Source organism: Melospiza georgiana, chromosome 17, assembly GCF_028018845.1.
Source record: "Melospiza georgiana isolate bMelGeo1 chromosome 17, bMelGeo1.pri, whole genome shotgun sequence".
Taxonomy (NCBI): Eukaryota; Metazoa; Chordata; class Aves; order Passeriformes; family Passerellidae; genus Melospiza; species Melospiza georgiana.
In genome coordinates this window covers 918578-939817 of record NC_080446.1, presented here as the reverse complement: position 1 = coordinate 939817, position 21240 = coordinate 918578, and the positions used below count along the sequence as shown (strand labels likewise).

The window sequence follows — 21240 nt, the reverse complement described above, 5'->3', positions numbered from 1 at the left end:
CCCTCACCTGGGCAGGGTTTGTGAGCTGGGCTTGGAGGGCTCTGTGTGGAGAGGCTCTGCCTCTGAGCTGGGGCTGCCTGGGGGCTCCTCCTCATCCTCTTCAGGCACAGAAAGGCAGGTGAACCTTTCTGCTGATAACCTGTGAGCAGATGAACCTTTGTGCTGATGGACCATGAGCAGGTGAACCTTTCTGCTGATAACCTGTGAGCAGATGGACCTTTCTGCTGCTGGACCCATGAGCAGATGGACCTTTCTGCTGCTGGACCCATGAGCAGATGAACTTTTCTGCTGCCCCACAGGGAAGGATCAGGCAGGGGCAGTCAGGGAAAGCTGAGAGGGACATGTGTGATCTGTGTGTTGGAATTTGGTATTCTCCTCCTCCATCTGCTGCAGCAGCTCCCCAGAGAATCCCCAATGAATGCCCAGGGTCTGACGTGGCTTCCTCTCTCCCCAGTGAATACCTGGAGGCACACCAGGCTGAGCTGGATTATCTCTCTGGGCGGCACAAGGACACAAAAAGGAACTCTAGATTGGTAAGGTGCTTTCAATGTTAAATACTGAAACAAAGAGCACAGAGTAGGTGTTTTCGCCCAGCTGGGAGTCCCAGGGCTGTCCAGTTAAAGCACTGTGGTGGGATCCTCAAAGCAGCACGATCAGAAATGTCCCAAGCAAGGCAGTCCCAGCTGTGAGAATTTACCTTGAAATTTCTCAGTTTCAGTGCCCAGCAGTGCCCTTCAGGTTGTGTTTCTTTACTGGGCTGTATCTGCTTGTTTCTGCTCCCTGATCAGTGCTTGTAATATTAATTTAATGTCAATTAGGATGCTCCTGGTGACTCTTGCAGTACCTTTGAGAGTCTCAGTAGTGGCACAAATCCAGTGCTCTCCTCCTCAGCCTGTGCCATTTCTCTTTCAGGCTTTCTACTACGACCTGGACAAGGTAAGGCTGTTGGGAATGAGATGGAATGCTGTAGAGGAGAAATGGGTGATTTTCTCTCTGATTTTTGTTTGCTGTGTTACCTAATGTCTCATTTGGGAAATAACTTCTTACATCTTTCTCTCTCTGCCCTCCTGAAAAGCAAATCCGCTCTGTGGAGAGATACATCAGGAAATTGGAGTTTCACATCAGCAAGGTGAGGGTTTATGCAGTGTGCTGTAGGGCTCCCCCTGCTTTGTAAGGGATTTATCCACGTGGAAAACGCTCTGATTGCAGTTCAGCTGAAGGGGAGAGTGCTGGGGGCTTGCTGAGGGCTGTAGCCACTCTCTTTGCAGCAGGAGGGGATTTATATTTATTTATTTATTTTCCTGAATGGCTCTATTCAGGCTGAATGTTGGGCACGGCCCAACCTGAGTTTTCCTGTGAAACCAGTGTGCATTTTCTGCCAGTTTGTTCAGCAAATGCTGCTCTGGGAAGCCTGGCATGTTCTCCCCCTTCCCAGGGGCATTTCTGTGGGTGCTGCCTGCCAGGGCTGCCAGAGACTCCCCTGTGGCACAGGCAGCACTGCAGGGACCTGGGCTCTGCTCTGGGATTCCTGTCAGCAAAGGGTTACTCTGCTTCTTGTCTTCTGCTCTGGAAAAAGCAGGGCTGGTTGTGTTCTGGAAAGAGCACAGGATATCGAGGAGCAAACTAAAATGCAGGAGCTGCAGCATCCTGCAGAGCTCTGACAGAGGGGTTGGGTTGGTTGTTGGGGTTGGGTTGGGTTGGTTTTGGCAGAGCTCTGACAGAGGAGTTGGGGTTGATGGGGTGGGGTGGTTGATGGTTGGGTTGGTTGTTGGCAGAGCTCTGACAGAGGGGTTGGGGTTGGTTGTTGGGGTTGGTTGTTGGGGTTGGGTTGGTTGATGGGGTTGTTGGGGTTGGGATGGTTGTGGCAGAGCTCTGACAGAGGGGTTGGCGTTGGTTGTTGGGGTTGGGTTGATTTTGGCAGAGCTCTGACAGAGGAGTTTGGGTTGATGGTTGGGTTGGTTGCTGGGGTTGATGGTTGATGGTTGGTTGTTGGGGTTGGGTTGGTCGTTGGGGTTGATGGTTGGGATGGTTGTGGCAGAGCTCTGACAGAGGGGTTGGCATTGGTTGTTGGGTTTTTTTGCCATAAACACTGCTGAAGTTCCTTCCCAAAGCCGTGCCAGGGTAACTCCAGTGCCTTCTCTCCCCTGTCCCAAAGGTAGAGGAGCTCTATGAAGCTTACTGCATCCAGTGCAGGCTGCGGGACGGGGCCACCAACATGAAACAGGCCTTCTCGCTGTCCCCTGCCACCAAAGCCTCCAGGGAGAGCCTGGTGGAGCTCTACAGGAACGTGCAGGAGTGCACAGAGGTAGGAGATCCTTCCCACCCACAGCCAGGACCTGCCTGCTCCTCCTCAGACCCGTGCTGGGGGCTGCTGCTGCCTTTTGATAATGGTGGGGGTTAAAAACCCAGTGGGTGGGAATGAAATACATTGTGTGGAAAATACATTGGGCATTGTGTGAAAGCCACTTGGTGCTGGGGTCTCTTATGGCTTCCATGGAAGTGTGGGATGAGAACTGAAGGAATAAGCTGTGCTAGTTTTACAAAACCAGTAATGGAGGGTAGCTGACAGTGCTGAGTTCCACTCTTCTGTGGAAGATTTTCTGTTGTACCAATCCATTCACTTAATTTTTATCTGCCTTTACTGGTGAAAATGTTTGTGTGTCCTTTGAAAAAAAAAAAAGAGAAATGAAGTCCTTTAGAAGCAATAGCACGTGTGGGGCAGCAGCTGCCCTGCAGAGCTGGTGACTGCAGCCTCTCTTGCAGGACATGTGCTTCATCGAGGGCGCTCTGGAGGTGCACCTGGGGGAGTTCCATGTGAAGATGAAAGGTGGGGTCCCTTCTCCTTCCCTCTTTCACTGATTTGGGATTGCACTGATTCATTGCTTGGGGTTTCTGGGCAGCAGTCTGACTCGCTGAGAAACCTTGGATAGGATTCTGGTGTTGCTCCAGTGCCATCGAACACCTCTGCCATGGTGTCTTACATTGGAATACAAAGCTGACAGGCTTTCTGTTCCAGCTCAATTAAATGCTTTTTTTCCCCTTTTAAGAGTGTGCTGGGCTGGTGGTGCAGCTCCTGCACAGGGCTGGGGACAAGAGGGGCTGTTCCCCAGAGGGTCACTTGGATTATTGCAGAGCTGCTGGGGGCTTGGTAGAGCTCTGCAAACTCTGGGATTCTCCTTCTCTTTCCAGGGCTGGTGGGCTTTGCTCGACTCTGCCCAGGAGACCAGTACGAGGTGCAGTACACAGCTTTTGTGCTTTTTGTGCTTTTCCCTGCAGGGAGAGGCAGGGGCAGGACTGGGAGGGGTGGAGGGAGAGCAGGAGCAGGCTGTGAGAGGCCAGGCTCTGCTGCGAGGAGAGCAGAGCGTTGGCACACCACTCACTGTGCCCTGGGCAGGCACAGAGGGGCTGGGTGTGATCTGGGTGCTGTGGGAGCCTTTAAACGGTGTGATCTGGGTGCTGTGGGAGCCTTTAAACGGTGTGATCTGGGTGCTGTGGGAGCCTTTAAACGATGCCAGGGATCGCCCACCAAACCCCAGCGCCAGGGCTTGGCCTCAGAGCTGCCCTGGGATCAGCCCCCAGGGGCTGCCTGGAGCTTGGCACAAGGTGAATGCAGCCAGCGTCTCCCTGGGCTCTTCCCCAGTGCCTTGGGTGCTTTTCAGGGTTAAATCTGCTGCCCCATTCCTGGCTCCATTTTCTGCTCTGTGCAGTGGGCCAGGGATGGCTCTGCTCCTGGGGGCTGAAGGCATGCTCTGGAATGTGCTGATCCTATCTCCTCTCTGGTTTCCAGGTGTTTGTGAGACTGGGGCGCCAGAAATGGAGGCTCAGAGGCAAAATTGAGACTGATGACAGCCAGACATGGGACGAGGAAGAGAAGATTTTTATCCCCAATCTGCACGAGAAGTTTGAAATCAAGGTGTGGTGTATAATGGTTGGATTGGAAGCTGTGGGTTAACAGGTCTTCTGCTACTTCCCTCCTAGGCTGCCAAGGGCTTCTCAACATTCTTACATAGTTTTCTTTTTCTATCTATGTAAAAAATGGCACTTAATCCATGCTGAAGGGCCATTAATTCTGACTTTCCTTTGGCACTAGCACCTGTATCAGTCCATCTGCTTTTCCGTGCTCTGGGATACGTGGTTGTGTTCAGGGATTTTTGTTTGCTGATGGAAGTCACCGACAAATGTCCTCCTCACCTCCTGCTCTTGCCACTCAGTGCTCCATGATTCAAAGAGCAGGTTTGAAATCAGTAAAAGCTGCACAGCTCCTGTGTGTGTCCCCAGCTCCTGTCGGTGTCCCTGGTGGGGACAGTGGCACAGGGCTGTGCCAGGTTGGGTTGCAGTGGGGACAGTGGCAGAGGGCTGTGCCAGGTGGGTTTGCAGTGGGGACAGTGGCACAGGGCTGTGCCAGGTGGGTTTGCAATGGGGACAGTGGCACAGGGCTGTGCCAGGTTGGGTTGCAGTGGGGACAGTGGCACAGGGCTGTGCCAGGTTGGGTTGCTGTGGGGACAGTGGCGCTCAGCTTTGGCACAGGGCTGTGCCAGGTGGGTTGCAGTGCCCACAGCAGGGGTACCTGGGCTGCTCTCCTCTCCGTGCTGTGGCTCAGGGCTGCCTGCTGAGCTGGAGCTGGCTGTGTTTGTGTCCCTGCAGGTGACAGAGCTGCGGGGCCTGGCCACCATCCTGGTGGGGGTGGTGACGTGTGACAGCAGCAGCTTCTTCAGCCCCAAGCCCCAGGCCATCGTGGTGGACATCACGGAGCTGGGCACCATCAAGCTGCGCCTGGAGGTGCTCTGGAAGTGAGTGCAGCCCCTCCCTGGGGAGCGGGGCAGGGCCCCAGGGGTGTCCCTGCTGCATTCAGCACCGTGCTCCCCTTTCTGTCTGAGCCCCTGCCCCTCACAGCCAGCCCTGGGCAGGGCAGGGCACAGGAGCTGCTCCCATGGGCTCCCAGCTCTTCCTTTGTGCCACCTCAGCTCTCCTGGCAGGGCTTTGCCTGCCCCTGTTTATGGTGCTTTTCCCTCCCGAAATCTGGCAGTATATGGGGTTCGTAGTCTGGAAGGAATCCCTTCTGCTCTCTCCTTGTGGCCCCAGCAGTGGCACTGACGGGCAGAGTCCCTCATTCACACTGCAGAACGTGCCCCCTTTCCTGTCCAGAACTCCAGAATTCACCATGCCCACAAGCTGTCCTTACAAAGGGCTGGATGGGAGAATCCCCTCCTGTTCTGGGCTGTGGCACAGCTCCTCCCAGCCTGGATCTCCTCAGCACATTGAATTTGGGGCAGAGCTCCCATGCAGTGCTGCTGGCTCTCCCTGTTCGCAGTGCCCAGCTCAGGGTGCAGCTTGGGGCTGGCAGGAGCAGTCCCTGGGATGTGGGACAGCCTCCCACAGCATCCCACGGGGCTGGGGCAGCTGAGCTGGGAGGGCTGCTGGTGACCCACTGTCCCTGGGAGCCAATTAATTGTCCTTGGGATTAATCCCCTGGCACCTCTCAGAGCCTGAGGGCCCGGCTCTGTCTCTGCTGTGTCTGATCTGTGCATGTGCTGGGGTCCCACCAAGGGCACTCTCCAGTGCAGAGCTGCCTCTCCTCTGGCAGTCTGCTGCTGGGGCTGTTTACAGAAGAGAGGCTGTGTGTGATAACTCAGGGTGTTTCTGTTTCAGAGATAGAGCACTCATAACAACAGCTGCTTTTCCCTCTGATTTAAGAATAACTAAACAAATCCATCTGATTTGCCCAAAGTTCCCTGAGAGGCAATTTTTCAGTCTAGACCTGCTTTGTGAGGGATCCAAATGTAGCTCTCTCTTCTGCTTCTAAATGTACATTTTCTTTAAATAGGCCTCTGGTCTTCTGGGCTCAAACAAAAGTGCCTTCAGCTCCTTTATAGATGGTGCCATGAGGAGTGTGAATGAGCCTGGGCCCTTGCAGAACGCCTTTGTTGGCCAGTTTGGCAAAAGGCTTTGGGTTCTTTGCCAACCCAAACAGCAGTCTGAGCTCTGTGTCTCACATGCAGGATAAAGAGAGCTGTATTCTCCTTTCAGAGCCCCAGCAGTGCCCTGCTCTGGGATCCAGGGGCACCCTGGGGCTCTGCCCTGAGCAGGGCTGGCTCACAGGGGCTCCTGGAGCAGGGGACAAAAAATAAAGGGAGAGTAAAGAGGAAGGTCTGGCTTTGATTTTGGGATGGATTCCCACTGCCAGCGCTGCTCTCACAGATGCAGATTTAGGTGGGGAGGCAGTTCCAGTTCCTCCTGCAGGACCTTCAGGCAGTGATCCCTTGGAGCATCTCTGCCCTCATTGGGGCTGAGCTGGGCAGCCTGGAGATGGTTCTTGTTGGGCTGGGAAGGGTGGGTGAGGCCCAACAGCCCCTCCCTGCTGAATGCCCGGGGCATTTCCCCAAGGATTGATGGGGGAAAGAAAAATCTCATTATCAGCAGCAAGTTCAGTCCACTTGACTGGAATTGGCCTTTTTGGGGTGTGAATGCAAACCTGGGTTCAGGCTGAGCAGTGGGGTTCAGGCAGGGAATTCTGTCCACACTTCTGCTCTGGGGGCATTGAGTCCATGGAGGGGCTGCACAGGAGGGAATGATTGGGGCACAGAATGGGGTCAGCAAAGGTGACCAGACTTGTGGGTCACTTTAGATTTTTACTTTTTTTCTTTATAGAGTTTTTCAGTCCTGCAAAGCTGTTACTGGATAATCCTGTGCAGGCTTGTGGATGTTGGCTGGGAAATGTGGACAGGAAACGTGGAGCCACTCTCCCTCTCAGCCCAGCCACAGCCACCCCCACCCCATCAAAGTCCTCGCTCCAAATTTAAGGTTAAACAACGACATTCCTGCATAGCTCTACCTATGCAGAGGTTTTGTGTCGGTGATTGCAGGAAGTGACTAAACAAACTGAGGAAGAGCCAGTGACAATTAAAGACAATGGTCTGCTGGCAGAGTCTGCAGTGTGACAGCCCCCAGCCCTGGGCTGCCTCAGGGTGCAGTCTGGGTCTGGGGAGAGCCCCCTGCATCCCTGCCTGCTCTGATGGCCCTGGAGCATCCCTGCTGGCTCTGTGTGTCACAGGCTGGCACAGATGGAGCCATGGAGCTGTCCCTGCGAGAGGGGGATGGAGCCATGGAGCTGTCCCTGTGAGAGGGCTCGTTTGCTGGGGAAATGTGGAGGGGATGATGGATCGTGCCCAGGGAGCCCAGAGATAAGAGAAGCTCCAGAGCAGAGCCCATTGCTGCTGTCCATCCCTCTGCTCTGCTCTCAGTCCCTCCTGCAGGACCAGGGGCTGCTGCTGGTCTGGAGCCAGCTGAGGGGCTGCATTTGGCTGGAGGCTTTTAGGAAATGTCAAAGGGGCAGAGCAGATTTTGTTTGTTCTCGTTCCTCTCCCAGAAGTGTCATTTTGCATTACTGCATCACTGTATTAAAAGCTGAAAATGAAGAATCTGAGGAATGGATCCCTGTGACTTTTGTTGAGAATGCCATGGGTAGGAGTAATTTGCTTTCATTAGTAAACACAGCAGGCCTTGGCTAAAAGGCTCTTGCTGTCAGAAACCCGATTTATTTCTGCCCATGAGTCAGTGCAGATGCTGTTCCTGAGCTCTGGGAGTGGGGTGATGGAGCCCAGCTGGGGGACAGTGCCTGGATGAGCTTGGGGACAGTGCCTGGATGGAGCCCAGCTTGGGGACAGTGCCTGGAAGGAGCCCAGCTTGGGGACAGTGCCTTGGAGCTCCAGGCACTCCCTGTGCTCAGGGAGCAGTGCTGCCTGCAGGATGCTCTGTCCCTGTGCAGCTCGAGGAGCCAGACAGGGCTGGGGCTCTGCTTTCAGCTTCTGCTAGAGAGCAGGAATTCATTTCCCTGCAAGCAATTAGCCCTCGTTATCACTTGCATGTCCTGCAATGAACAGCTGAATTCAGCTGATTTTATGCTGCTCTTTGGTTGTTGTACTCAGTCACTGAGGCTGCAGGTTTGCTGCAAACAGTTCACTGCTTTCAGAATGCCAGTACTCAAGTGGGAAAGCAGACTTTCTTTTGGTGCCACAAGGCATCTTGGTAGGCAGCAAAAAGTAACACGTATAGAAACCAAACTTTACTTAACTTGAAATGTGTTTTCTGTCTCCTGGTTGGCTGAGCTGCGTCCCAGGGGATCATTCCTGTGAGTTTCCTCGGACTGCTTTGGGAAGGAGCTGAGACAGCAATGGCTGAGGTGCAGTGGGTAATTAGGAGCCTTTGGAGCAGCCCTAGACAAACCCTACAGCGCACAGGCAGATTGCTCTGGGGCTGTCAGTGGCTCATCCCTGCCTGTGTGAGGCACAGACCCTGCCCAGCAGCACTGCACAGGTCTCTGCCAGCCAAGGAATTGCTTATTAATAGCTGCAGGACAACGAGGGCTTTTATTGGTTTTTCCAGGTGGTGTGTGCTCTCAGGAGGGAGCTGGCAGCTCTCCTTTATTACATGTGCTGGGTTTCCTTCCCCTGTGGCTGTCACTGCCCAGCCCTGGTGTCAGGAGGGCACAGCTCTCCTGCTTTGGGCTCCTCTTCCAAAGGCTCTGGCTCGGGTTCCTGTCCAAGGGGTGTTGAGAAATCCGTGTACAAACCACAGCCCTTTTGCCTGTGTCTTTCTCTGCTGGAGCAATCAAAGGTTCTGGCTAGAGAGGCAGTTTCTGTTTCATTTTATTCTGTGTGTTGCTGACTGAACATCCCTGTTCGAATCCTACCAACACCTCTGTGCTTGCTCTCACTGACACTCGGGCCTTTGTCTCTGCTGCAGCCCCTTCGACACAGAGAACCTGTTTCTGTCCCCTGGAAGCACTGCCAAGTTTTCTGTGGGCAGCAGGAAGAGCTCCTTGTACAACTGGACCCCCCCAAACACCCCCAGCTTCAGAGAGAGGTATTACCTGGTGAGTGCATGGGGAGAGCAAAGGGCTCAGGACAACTTGGGCTTTGGGCTGGATCAGACTGTGCAGGGGCACACAGGGCAAAGGGCTCAGCACAGACCTGGGGCTTTGGGCTGGATCAGACTGTCCAGGGGCACACAGGGCAAAGGGCTCAGCACTGACCTGGACTTTGGGCTGTCCAGGGGCACACAGGGCAAAGGGCTCAGCACAGACTTGGGACTTTGGGCTGGATCAGGCTGTCCAGGGGCACACAGGGCAAAGGGCACAGCACAGCTTGGGCTTTGGGCTGGATCAGGGTGTCCAGGGGCACACTCACAAATGTGAAAACAGCACTCTGCCACCTTTGCAGTTTATTTTGGGGCTTTGTTAATTTTTTCTTTTGACCCCTATTCTTTGGAGCTCTAGTTTAGATCCTGTAAAACAGTTTTGAAAGCCCTCACCAGGACTCTGCTCAGCAGCTGGGGTGGCAGGGGTGGGCTGTCTGCTGCAGTACTCTGTGCTGGGAATGCAGCTGGGAGCCAGGAGAGCAGAGTCCCCTCTCCCAGGCTTGGCCTCGGGCTTTGCAGCATCTCCAGGCTCACCTGGGCATCTCCTTGCAGTCTCTTTTGCAGCAGAGGCAGAGCCCGGGGGATGGCGGGGAGGAAGCCCGGCCTCCCAGCATCCTGAGCTACTTGGCTGCCTGCGATTTCGATGTCCCTGGGAGGAACAAGCCCCACAACCCCGCGGAGACGAGCGAGGGGGACTCGTTCAGCTCTGAGGATCAGAAAGGGGCAGAATCCAGAAGCACAACGCCAGCCCTGGACCACAGGGTGCTGCCGCCGGCGATCATCCGAGAGGCTGGAGCAGAAGAGCTGCAGCATCCCCTCCCGGACCACAGCACTCTGGACATCCTGAGGAAGACTCCGTGCGGGGATGGATTCCCCAGGAGCCCCTCCAGTTTTCCCCCCCGTCACAAGGGCAGGGCAGATTGCTTCGGGCCGGGCCGGGGCCGCCTGGCAGAGCAGGAGAACCTCAGCCAGAGGAGCTGGAGCGCGGCGAGCGAGCCCCGAGCGAGGGCCATGGACAGGAGCCTGCAGGAGCTGCTGGCCCTGCTGCGGCGGCAGGAGGAGGAGGAGGAGGAGGAGGGCCGAGCGCCGCTGGCCAGGCTGCAGGGACAGGTGTGCGCCCTGCGGGACCGCCTCAAGGTACGGGCGCTGGGGCCGGGCAGAGCCGGGGCACTGCGGGGACCGGGGGAGCACAGGGGAGAGCCGGGGCACTGCGGGGACCGGGGGAGCAAAGGGGAGAGCAGCGGGCACGGAGCGGGAGGGACCGGGGGAGCACAGGGGAGAGCGGCGGGCGCGGAGCGGGAGGGACCGGGGGAGCACAGGGGAGAGCAGCGGGCGCGGAGCGGCCGAGCAAAGGCAGCCCCGGTGACAGCCCTGGGCTGGGCAGAGCCCGGGCTGGTGTCCGACTCTTGGCGTTTGGGCTGCCTTGGAACTTGGTGCTTTTCGAGCTCAGCGTGGCCCAAGGTGACGGCAACAGCTCAGAAAGGCCAGTACGTGCCCGTGCCCCTTCTCCTGCCCAGTACATGCCCCTTCTCCTCTCCTGCCCGGCTGGCAGGGGCTGAACTGCGTGTTTGGAGCTGGGCTGGGGAGGGATCCAGGCTGGAGTCAGAACTGATGATAGCACAACTGCCCTGGCCTCTTGCTCCAGTGAAACCCCTGGAAAAACAGCATTTAAACCCAGACCAAGCACCCTCAGAGCAGCCTTTCCAAGGGGGACAAAGGTAGAGGCTCCATGAAATTCAGTGTTGATATGGAGCTCTTGGGTGCCGTGCTGGGATGTAACGGCCCCCAAGGCTGCTGCTTTGAGCTCAGAAACAAGGAACGAGTGAAAACTCTGTAAGTGACTGAGGATGCAGAGAATATCAGCTCTCACCAGCCTTGGCAGGCATGGAGATAAAGAATCCACAGAGATTAAAATATTGAAACATGTTTTGGCTTTAACTAGCACATTATTTTGGGGTCAGAGAGGTGCACCAAGAGCAGACTTCCCTGATGTGTCAAGGATGAAATCAGAAAAGCAAAGTGATTTACTATTAGGAATCATTTCCAAACCAGCAAAGAACAACTGCAAAATGGCTGGCCAACTACAAATAACAGTATTTCTTTTTCCGTTTCATCAACAGCTGAAGACACCTCACAAACATTCCTCCATGGAGAGTTTGATGGTGGAGACAGTGCTGGAGAGTTTTGATTTCCTGAACAACGACTGCAGTGCAGACGAGCTCTCCCTGTTTGGGAGTGTGAGGACAGGCAGTGTCAGGTACGTGCTGCTCCTCGTGGGACAGCCAAAGGGTCCCACAGCAGCCTCACAGGGCTGGGAAACAGCTGTGGTGTCAGAGCCAGCACAGAAATGCCTGACCCTGGTTTGGAGAGAGTAATAAATAGAAATAGTTAAAGAAAGTGCTGGTTTCTGTTCAGTGCCACCTGGTTTCTTTCACAGCTCCTGTTGAGGCTGTCCGTTTCAGTTCTGTTGTGATGAGATCTGTAACTCTCTCTCCCCCTGCTCTCAGCAGCACATACACTGACAACGTGCTGCAGCCCCTGGGCTGTGACACCAGGCCAGAAGCCCAGGATGTAACCACGGGGGATGAGAACCTGGACGTGCTGCTGCTAACACACCTGAGGCTGTGCAAAGCTCTCCTGCAGGTACAGAGCAGCCTGGGCTCCCACTGCCACTGCTGGTTCTGATTACAGCAGAATTGGATGTTTGATAACAGAGAGACTCAGAATGGAAATTGGGTGCATTAATGCTGGGTACACATGTGTTCACACAGAAAGGGCCACGCAAAACTCTGCTGCTCCTCTCAGCCTCTGTGTTTTGCTGAAGCTCTGAGCAGCAGCTCTGTGCCAAAGCAGGCTGCAAACACACAGGCTTGGCTTGGCTTGGGCCGTGTTTAATGAATGAAGACTGCTGCAACAGGGAGCGGGTGTCTGGTGGGCAAGGGGCCTTCTGAGAGCAGAGGGGGTTTCTCACTTGTCTTAAAAGCTGGATTCTGAGGAATAAATCCTCATTTATCTGGAGCTTCCTCCTGCCCTTGTTTCAGCTCCCGAGTTATGTCTATTGCCTTTCAGAAACTGAGGACCCCAAACGTAGCCCAGGTGGTCCAGGAGAGCATTTTGGAAGAGGTGTCAGAGCAGACACGAGTCCTGGGGGATGTCGTGGATCTGTCTGCAGAGAAAAGTGAGTGCCTGCCCTTCCCCAGGCATGCAGAGATGGGAGAGCTGCACTCCTGGGGTTCTGCTGGAGCCTCCCCAGGCCCAGGGCTTTCCTTCTAAATTCCATGCAAACATGGGCATCGTTAAACCAGCTCATCATTAAACCAGGGCTCATTCTTTGGCTCATTCTTTCTTCTACACAGAAGGAAAAAATTTGGAAAAGTTGGTCTCAGAGTAGCTGAACTGGTATGTTTTAAACAGGGCTGTTGTAGATGGTCAAACAGCAGCAGAGCAGCCTTAATAAAATCCCCTTTTACATCTGTGCTTTTCCTTTGGGTAAGCAAACAGCCCAAATTCTGTGCCCACTTGCCAGAACAGTTTGGTGGGCACAGAATTTTGTCTCAGGTCTTCCCACTACTAAACTCTTCCATTGGCTGTTGGACATGACAAAATGCTAAAGCACAATGAGAGGCTTGGGAGACTTTTGTTCTCATCTTGGTAAATGCAGCAGCAAGAATGCAAATTTTAGTTGGAAGCATTTGGTGCCAGATTTTATCCTGGAGCTGTGAGAATGAGCTGTTCCTGAGCAGGGCTGGTGCAGAGTGAGGGGGGCTGACGGGCAGGAGCTCTGTGCCTGGAGGTGAAAGGGAGGGATGGAGGGTCCGAGTGAGGAGCCACCAAATGAGGGTCCACGTGAGGAGCCACAGGGCTCCTGAAGAGCTGCACGTGCTCTTGTGAAGAGCCTGAGAGCCCCAAGGGCAGAGCTCTGCCCTGGGCAAGGAACAGAGGCAGCATCCCAAAATCCCTTGGCAGTGGCACCTCCTTGGCTGACAGAAGGGCAGCCACTCAAACTTCTAGAATGTTCTTCTGGAACTGACTCAGAGATAAAGGGAGCAATAGGAGACAGAGGAGCTGCTGATGGCAGTTCAGGAGCTCAGTGCTTGCAGCTGTGAACATCTGGGCAGCAAATGTCTAATTTTTAACAAAATCATCTCTAATACAAATACAAGTTAGTGCTACCCCAATCCAGATAGGCCATCTGCTGCCGAATTCCTCATGTAAAATCCCAAAGCTGCTAGAGCTCGCTGACTTTTTAAAATGTTGGGTTTCAGTTATTCAGAAGGCTAAAAAGAAGAAGCAATATCTGAAAATCTGGAGTGATCTTGCAGAGCCTGGCAGCAGCATCTTGGTGACCTCGGCAGAAAGGTTCCGTCACGCTCTGAAATACACAATGATGCTCAAAGTGAAGGAGAAGTACCCCAGCCACCTGGAGACAGGTACCCCGTGGGCCTTCATTTCAGTGCAGTGCAGTGCTGGAAATTGTCCCTGTGCATTTAAAAACCCCAACCCCAAAGCTCTCACTTGCTTCCAGCAGCTGCCAGGTAACCCACCTGCTGTTTTGTGTCTGTCCTGCTCCCTTCTCCCCGCAGTGCTGCAGAGGCTGCTGGAGCAGATCCTCACCTGCGATGGGCTGCTGCCCCCCTGCCCTCTGCAAGCGGAGCCGGTGACTCTGTTCCAGTTCTATCGGTACCTGGAGCGGCACCGCATCGGCAGCCTGGAGAAGCACCTGGCCAAGCTGGCCAAGGAAGGTAAATAAAGGGAGCGCTTGGCTCCTCCTGCAGGGCAGGCTCCCGATGCAGCTCCGGAGCAGGAAACTGCCCAGCCCCTGCACTGACAGCTTGTTTCCGTTCTTACTGCCCTTATGACCGTGTAGTTTAATCAGGACAGGAAAAGCGTGCTTGACTCCCGCATGTGAGCATGTGCAAACGAACCCCCTGTGAAGGATGGGCTTATCTCGAGTGCCCTGAAAATAGTTCTGGGATATTCCAAAGCCATAGCAGGCACAGAGTCAGGAGCAGCCTCCAGCTGCACCCAGGACTGAGCGCGGTCTGTGGCTTGGGTCACTGCTGTAGCTGGACTCAGACACAGAAAAGAACAATAAAATTGCAGAGGCTTCTGACCTGCATTTCGTAGCCTGAGGTAGCCAGTGCCTCGCTGGAGTGTTGTCCAACACGTGAAAGTACTCCACAGCTTTCTCTGTACTAGGAAAGAATTATTTAAAAATAGTCCTGGTATTGGCTGCATCTTCAGGCATGTGCTGATGCAGAGGACTCGTGGAGGGCTTTGTGTCCTGGGGTCTGTGTGTGTCCCGGGTCCAGCCAGTGTTTATGTGTGTGTCCCGGGGTCTGTGTGTGTCCCTGGCGGAGGCGTTTCCCCAGCGAGTGCCGCTCTCTCGGCTCTCTCCGGCAGTGATGCTGATCGAGGAGCTGCAGTGCCCCGGCCGGCTGAAGACGCTGAAGAGGCTGAAGGGGAAGAGGCTGAGCCGGCTGCAGCCGCTGCCGCGGACGCTGCGCCTGCTGGGGCTGCTGCAGCTGGACGAGAACCACCGGGTGGGCAAAGCGGCCACGGCCTGCCTGGCCCGGGCCGGCGGCAGCGGCAGCCTCCGGGCCCGGGTGAGTGCGGGGAATGCGGGGGCACCGAGAGGAATGCGGGGCGCCGGGGACTGGGGGGCCAGCGGGGAATGGGGAGACAGCGAAGACTTTGGGGCCAGCGGGGAACGGGGAGACAGTGAGGAACGGTGGGGACACCGGGGAACGGGGGGAGACAGTGAGGAACGGTGGGGACAGCGGGGAACGGGGACACAGTGAAGACTTTGGGGCCGGTGGGAGCTTCCCCAGGCCCGCCCCCCTTTCCTGGCCGTGTTTTGGCCGGGACCGAGCCCCCAAGGCAGCGGCGCTCCAGTGTCTCTGCCTTGGTTCATTTCACGGGTAACCCCTCTCCTGCCATTGGGTTGGGTATCAGATGGACTCTGTGTTTTATTTGCTGTGTGGGTATTAAATTGGCTCTGTTTTATTTGCTGCGCTGTGCCCCAGGCCGTGCTGTTTTACACCGACGCTCTGTCCGGCTGTGACTCCAGGCTGCAGCAGGCTGCGTGTCTGGCTCTCAAGAACCTCAGGGTGAGCGCTCGGGCCCTGCCCAAGGCCGGGCTCAAACCCGGGGCTGGGTTTAGCGGGGAGGGCTCACTGCAGCCGGGAACCAGCAGCTCTGCCTGCCACGGCTCCGGCTGTGAACGCCTTCATTGCCAGGACAGGGAGCGGTGGCAGTGCCCGACCTGCCAGGCACAGCACGGGATGTGGGAGCTCCTGGGATGCTCCGAGCTGAAGGGCAGTGTCCCACTGGGGACATCCAGCACGGGCATAAACCAGCAACATTTCTGTATCAGTCAGTTCTGAACACTTAACTGTAGAAACCTGAAGTTAAATCAGGGGATATTTTTAACAGCTCACTAAAGTCAGAAAACAAAACGAATATTTGCATTGCTATTATAAGAAACAGCACAGATTTAAACCTTTCCAAGAGCCCTAAGCTGCTGTAATAGGTTTGCACACAAACAGGGAACCAATGCCTGCAAACAGGTACCCACACAACAGCAAATCAGGGTCGATTTAACCCTTTCAGTGAAGGTCCTTGTTGGCTGGTACTGATTTAATGGTCCCACAACCATGACCTGTACCCTGGAACTTTGACACTTTCTGATGCCCTAAAACAGGAGAGAAGGTAACAAAGGTGAGATCTCATCAGGAAGTGTAACTGCAAGCCAGTATGCTGGGGAAGAGAAAGGTCCTGGTGGAATTTGGATGTCAGAGGAGATGGGAGTTTGTGTCTGTGTTTGCTTTGTAGAAATGTCCACCAACCTGCTGAAAAGCTGCTTAGGCAAATTCTGCTTTCTTCCAACAGGCTGTGGAGAGCATTGAGCAGGTTGCCCACCTGTGCCAGTCTGAAACAGAGGAAGTCAGGAATGCAGCCAGGGAAACCACGCTGTCCTTTGGTAAGGCTTTTGTACAGCTTTAAAATGGTCTCAAAGAGGGATGTGAAATAGTGCAGGACCAGGAGGGGCCTCAAGTTCAGCTTAAACACATCCAGGACAACAGGAATATTTCATGAACAGCTGTTTCATACCATGAAGATAAACTTTACATCACACATAACAGCCAAGGGCCCCTGATGAAATTTATAGAACCAGACCGAGGAGATCCTGAAGGATTAGGTGCTCTGGGAACCACTGAACCTTTTGGAAAGGTCATGGATAAGGACTGACAGTGTGATGCTGGTTCATTACCTGTTCCTTCACTGGAATCCAAGTGACAAGCGATTGGCAGTGGAGGGGACCCAATAAAATGTTGGTGCTCCCCACCTCCTCCTACCCAGCATTTGTGCTTTTCCTGGGGGCCCAACAGCTGGAAAGCTGCCAGAGCATGGCCAGGCCATGCAGAGACACCCACTTCCCTCTTGTGCTCTTCCAGAGCCCACTTTGAGCCAGGCTCAGTTCTGGCATCTCCACCCCTGCCCCACAGAACACTCAGGCCCACGTGAGACAGGTTTTCCAGCTGTGACACCCCAAACTGTTACTCATGGAAGCCATTGCAGGAGGCCTGATTTTCCATGGTGGCTCCAGCAGGTTTTGGAGAACTATTCCCTGAGGGATGTTTGTCACCCTTGAGTCCTTCCTTCCTTCCAAGCAAGGCTGAATGACAGGAGTGTCCCCAGAGGTTCCTCAGGTGCCCTGCCTGTCCCTCAGCTGTTTTCTCTCCCCAGGGGAACGGGGCCGACAAGCCTTTGAGAAGATGGACAGGATCTGCTGTGAGCTGAGAGAAACTGCTCAGGAGGCCGAGATTGAAATCACCGTGTTTTAGAGAGCTGGATCCCTCTGTCCTCACAGCCCCACGGGTACTGAGGCTTTGGTTCTGTCTGGTTTCCTTCTGTTCTGTCCTGTCCCTGCCATCTCCTGCCCCAGCACTGGTTTATTTCCAGAGGGTGCAGTTTGTGATGCAGCCTGGAATGCATTTTCTCAGTCTCTCTGCACATGAGGAAATACCAAGTGCTGGACAAATGAAAACTGGGATCTCTCAGAATGTGGATCCAGATCTTCACTGGAGTTCAAATCTCCATCTTGCTGGAATTAGCTGCCCCTGCTCCAACTCTGTCCAATATGATCCATTTTCCCAGGAAGTGCTTTATTGATTTGGCATTCTCCAAGGAGAGAAATGATCACTGTCCCAGACCAGCTGCCCTGTCAGTAGCACAAATCCAGCACCACTGCTGGGGCCATTCAGCTGCAGAAGGAGAACCTGGCAGCCCTGAGTCAGTGTGCAATTGCTGCAGCTCAGCCAGGCCAGCAGGGCCGGGCAGGCTCTGTGGGAGCTGTGTGTGCCCCCTGCATTTGGCACGGGCAGCTCTCACTGAGGGACAGACAGGTTTGCTCTTGTGAAACTCTGGGCTCAGTCACAGACCGAGAGCTCTCCTGCTCATCCCCCAGCCCTGGCTGGCAGGGTGCCCATGGGGAGCAGCCTGGCTTCAGGTGCAATACTTGAAAGGGGGTTGGGATTGTGTGTACATGTTTTTATATATATATATATATACACATGAAACTTTTCTATTTGGTATTTATTTGTTGGATTTCATACTGTTTTCTAAAGTTCTAATAAACCATTTGAGACAAGTTCCTGGGAGTGTTTCCTACTGCTGTGTTTGCAGCCCTGGGGAAGGGAAGAGGCTCTAAACCCCCAAGGGCCAGGGCCCTGTCCTGCTCCACTTTGGTGAACCCTAAAAATGTAAACCAAAGGTAAGTACTGGAATTCAAACACCAGGATGTGCAGGCTGCAGCTGCAAACGTTTCAGCTCCTGCAGAGACCAACCAGGGTGCTTGAGTTCCTGCACTTCTTACCCTTAAACTTTAACTGCTCAGTGTGAAAGACCAGAAGAGGGGAATGGAGGTGGCAGGGAGGGATGGGGATCCTCTAATCTTTTACTGGAGCTCTGCCTCCACAAAGTTCTTACAGCAACATTTAAATCCCTTTACTCTACAAACCTACTCCCCAACCCCTGATGTGCACGTGCCCATGACAGAAGCCCATGGATCCAGCCCTGAAGCAAGGACACATTCAAGTGAGTTCTTTAAAAAAAGAGTTTTATTGTTACAACTAAAATGAGAACTGAAAACTTGTATGGGAGATTGAAAAACTGTACAGTTGTACTCTAACCTGGGAGGCCCAGCAGCGGCTTACACAAAAGACAAGATACCTGAAACTGTATTATACCAAAACATTCAGCTTTTTTGTTGAGTTTTTACATATTTTTTTATAAAAGTTTATTCTATGGCAATCTGTAAAAAAGAAAGACCTGATGAGTAAATATTTGCTTAAGGCAGATAGCAGAGCAGCTCACTAACTTTCTAACAAGTCTAACATGGATGTTTGTCCATTTCCAAGAACAGGTTACCCAACACCCCACTGTGCTACGGTATATACACCCCCCAACTACCACAGACAGTACAGGACAGCAAACAAAATGGGCACAGCTCAGCATGGCCAGCCCTGCCCACCCCTCCCTGGGCCCTGGGCACACTCACTGTGTCCCAGCCAGGGTCAGAGCTGGGCCTGGAACACAGGAAAGAAACAGGCACCAACAGGATGCTCAAAGCTCCTCTGGCATCTGCAGGAACTGTTTGGGTAGAATCATTTGCAATTGAATAACTCTGTATTCAAAGGAAGGATCCCTTCTTTCCTGGCCATACCTAGCATTTAAAATATTCCCTCTTGGGAAGGTGGCCAGAGCTGGGGTGGGTTTGTTTCTTTGCCCAGGTGCCCCAGGCCCAGGGGAGGTGTGGAAGGGCTGCCTGAGCTCTCTGGAATGTCTGTACTACACTCACTCAGCTGAAAGGAACATGCTACCACCGGGCACACGGAGCACACGGGATCCCACGGGAAGTCATGCCAAGGATTAGGCGAGTACACGGGCTCTGATAAACACCAACGGTCCAGTGCTGAACAGACACTCAGCAACACCCTCTGAACCACAGCCACTAAGGATCAGGTCATGCAAATATCATTTGGGCACATCAGGAAGCAGGAATATAAGTTCTGTCACCTTTCAAGCAGGTGGTGTTTCATCGGGACACCGCAGACTTCACATGCACTTGAGTACAAAGGGGTACAAATGGTGCCTCAGGGCAGGGGCCTGCCCACGCTGCAGAGAACAGTGGGGACAAAGCAATCACAGAATGTATCTTAAATACACAGATGAGCCATTATATATTACCATTTTTCTATACTCATTTTTCCTGTTTCCAATAATATAACTAAATATTGACTGATTACAACATTCCTCCTTTCAAGTACTGGTCTGACCAACAGTCTCACAGGTAAAGGATTGAGTCCCAGTACTACCTGAGGATTTATTATTGTACTCTTGAAAAGCCCTTGATGCAAGCTTAACAAAACACAGACTAGAGTAACTCCCACCCCACCCACCCCTGACCTACTCACCCACTGAAGGAAGAGCTACACCTACAGCCAGCTTGGCCAAAATAAATAGGGAGTGGAGGGGCTCCCCTGGGCTCCTCCACAGCGAGGGCTGCACTCAGGGTGGTTAAGTGCTATAGAGCTAGAACGACTTTAGAAATAAAACAAATCAGTAACACTGCTGCACATCAGCTGTCATGGGGCAGTTCAATCACTGCAGCTCCCAGGAGTGACTTTGCTCCTGTCCTCTGCACCATGACACAAGCAAAGAAACCTTTGCTATTACTGTTGAAACTATGAATAATTTGGTATTGCCCCGAGGAACAGCACTGGAGCAATGCTGCCTCCCCACACAGCAAGCCTCCCCAGCAGCACTCAGCCCCTGAGCCTGGCTGCTGTGGGAGCCCACGGGGCTGCCAGGGCCAGGAGCCTGCTGGCAGCAAAGCAGGACACACCAGCACTGCCAGCACAGCCCAGGGGCTGCCCAGAGCCCAGCACGGCTCTGCTGGCTGCTCCTGCCCAGGGGAGGCTGCCCCAGCAGGGACTGCTCTGGCTCTGCCCAGAGCCACGCTGGGCCCCAGGGGCAGCTGCAGAGTGAAACTGCATTTTACATTCCAAATGCTGAGGTTTAAGGACTGGTCCTTCCACGGGCCACGGGCATGGCCCCACTGCTGGTGGACATGGTTTGGTTGAATTTCCCTTTCCTGTTTCTCTCCCTCCCCTCGACCTCTCCCAACCCAGAATATAAAAGTAAAAACAGCTTTAGAAAGGATGGTGCAATGTAAAGAGGCATATGTGCAAGTAGAGTGCAACAAAAGTCAATGAGGAGATACACTTAGTAAAGGAAAAAAAAAAAAGAAAAAAAATCAAAGAGCTGGACGTGTTGGGATACCCTGAGCAAATGCAGAAGCCTGGTTCTATCAACACAAATAAAACAATCAGCTCTTTAAGAACAGTTATGGCAAGATTAAATATATCAATACCACAGGCACTGCCCACAACTCAGTCTTTAAAGATGAAGCAAATTTTAAAAAAGACAAAAAACAAGCCAAAAACCAACCACAAACACACCTCCCCTTCCAAAAGTTTACATTCTTCAGGTATGTGGGTTTCTTTTTCTTTTTTTTGGGAACTTGTCAATGTAAGTCATGTATTTGGTTACAACACTTGGAGAGTACAAGCAAGTTTCACTTGTGCCTAGTTTTTTTGAAACAAAAGAAAATGAACTGGCTTTTTTAAAAAGTCTAAAAACAACAATGTGTTGTAATTCTATTATTTAGTTAAAAAAAAAAAAAGAAAACAAAAAAGGAAAATAGACTATTTGGCATTTTCTCTGCTTACTCCTGAATATTTCAAGGCCCTGAGATTACAATATTATGTTCTTGGGACCACAGGGCTGGATAAAACCCTAGTGCATCGATTCTCTCATGAAGCCCTAGCCAAAGTTCTGGCCTTTCCCCTAAATCTACCTGCTCTGAGCCGAGGCTGCCCTGCCTGGCGGGGCCCCGCGGAGCCGGGCGCGAGCGGCGCTCCTGCCGCCTCAGTGGAAACACACCCTGTAGCACAGGTAAGCTCCCGCCGTCAGGAACGTGAACATGCAGATATTCACGAGGAAGGGCTTCCAAGTGGCCACCACGCTCTCATCCTCCTCCTCCGAGCTCTCCTTCACCGACTCCTCCTTGCGGGGCGCGAGCCGCGGGTTGTCCCCCACCGCTCTCCTCCGGGCTTCAGTGTCGTGACTAGTGCTGAGGACAGAGGGAGGGACACTCAGGGCTGGCTGGCAATGAACAGTCCGTGCTGCAGGAGAGAAGCCGTGCAGGTGCTCCAAGGGCAGGGAACACCACAGAGCTGGAAAGCTCCTGGAGCTGCA

At 53.5% G+C, this 21240-nt stretch overlaps 2 protein-coding genes across 2 annotated transcripts in view; one reads left to right on the top strand and one right to left on the bottom strand.

Moving 5' to 3' along the window:
- The window catches only part of RIPOR3 (RIPOR family member 3), a 40321-nt gene extending 23429 nt beyond the window's left edge, over positions 1-16892 (top strand). Inside the window, exons 4-22 of the mRNA XM_058036290.1 lie at positions 455-533; positions 913-936; positions 1076-1129; positions 2156-2305; positions 2764-2827; positions 3190-3233; positions 3788-3913; positions 4645-4790; positions 8743-8872; positions 9469-10053; positions 11037-11173; positions 11424-11559; positions 11986-12094; positions 13182-13346; positions 13500-13658; positions 14320-14522; positions 14943-15026; positions 15808-15898; positions 16666-16892. Coding sequence (XP_057892273.1) covers positions 455-533; positions 913-936; positions 1076-1129; positions 2156-2305; positions 2764-2827; positions 3190-3233; positions 3788-3913; positions 4645-4790; positions 8743-8872; positions 9469-10053; positions 11037-11173; positions 11424-11559; positions 11986-12094; positions 13182-13346; positions 13500-13658; positions 14320-14522; positions 14943-15026; positions 15808-15898; positions 16666-16763 — 2584 coding nt within the window. The 3' untranslated portion in view covers positions 16764-16892. The remainder of the gene's footprint in view (positions 1-454; positions 534-912; positions 937-1075; positions 1130-2155; positions 2306-2763; positions 2828-3189; positions 3234-3787; positions 3914-4644; positions 4791-8742; positions 8873-9468; positions 10054-11036; positions 11174-11423; positions 11560-11985; positions 12095-13181; positions 13347-13499; positions 13659-14319; positions 14523-14942; positions 15027-15807; positions 15899-16665) is intronic.
- A 3039-nt stretch (positions 16893-19931) lies between these two features.
- The window catches only part of PTPN1 (protein tyrosine phosphatase non-receptor type 1), a 30094-nt gene continuing 28785 nt past the window's right edge, over positions 19932-21240 (bottom strand). Inside the window, exon 9 of the mRNA XM_058036078.1 lies at positions 19932-21115. Within this exon, the coding sequence (XP_057892061.1) occupies positions 20911-21115 (205 nt within the window). The 3' untranslated portion in view covers positions 19932-20910. The remainder of the gene's footprint in view (positions 21116-21240) is intronic.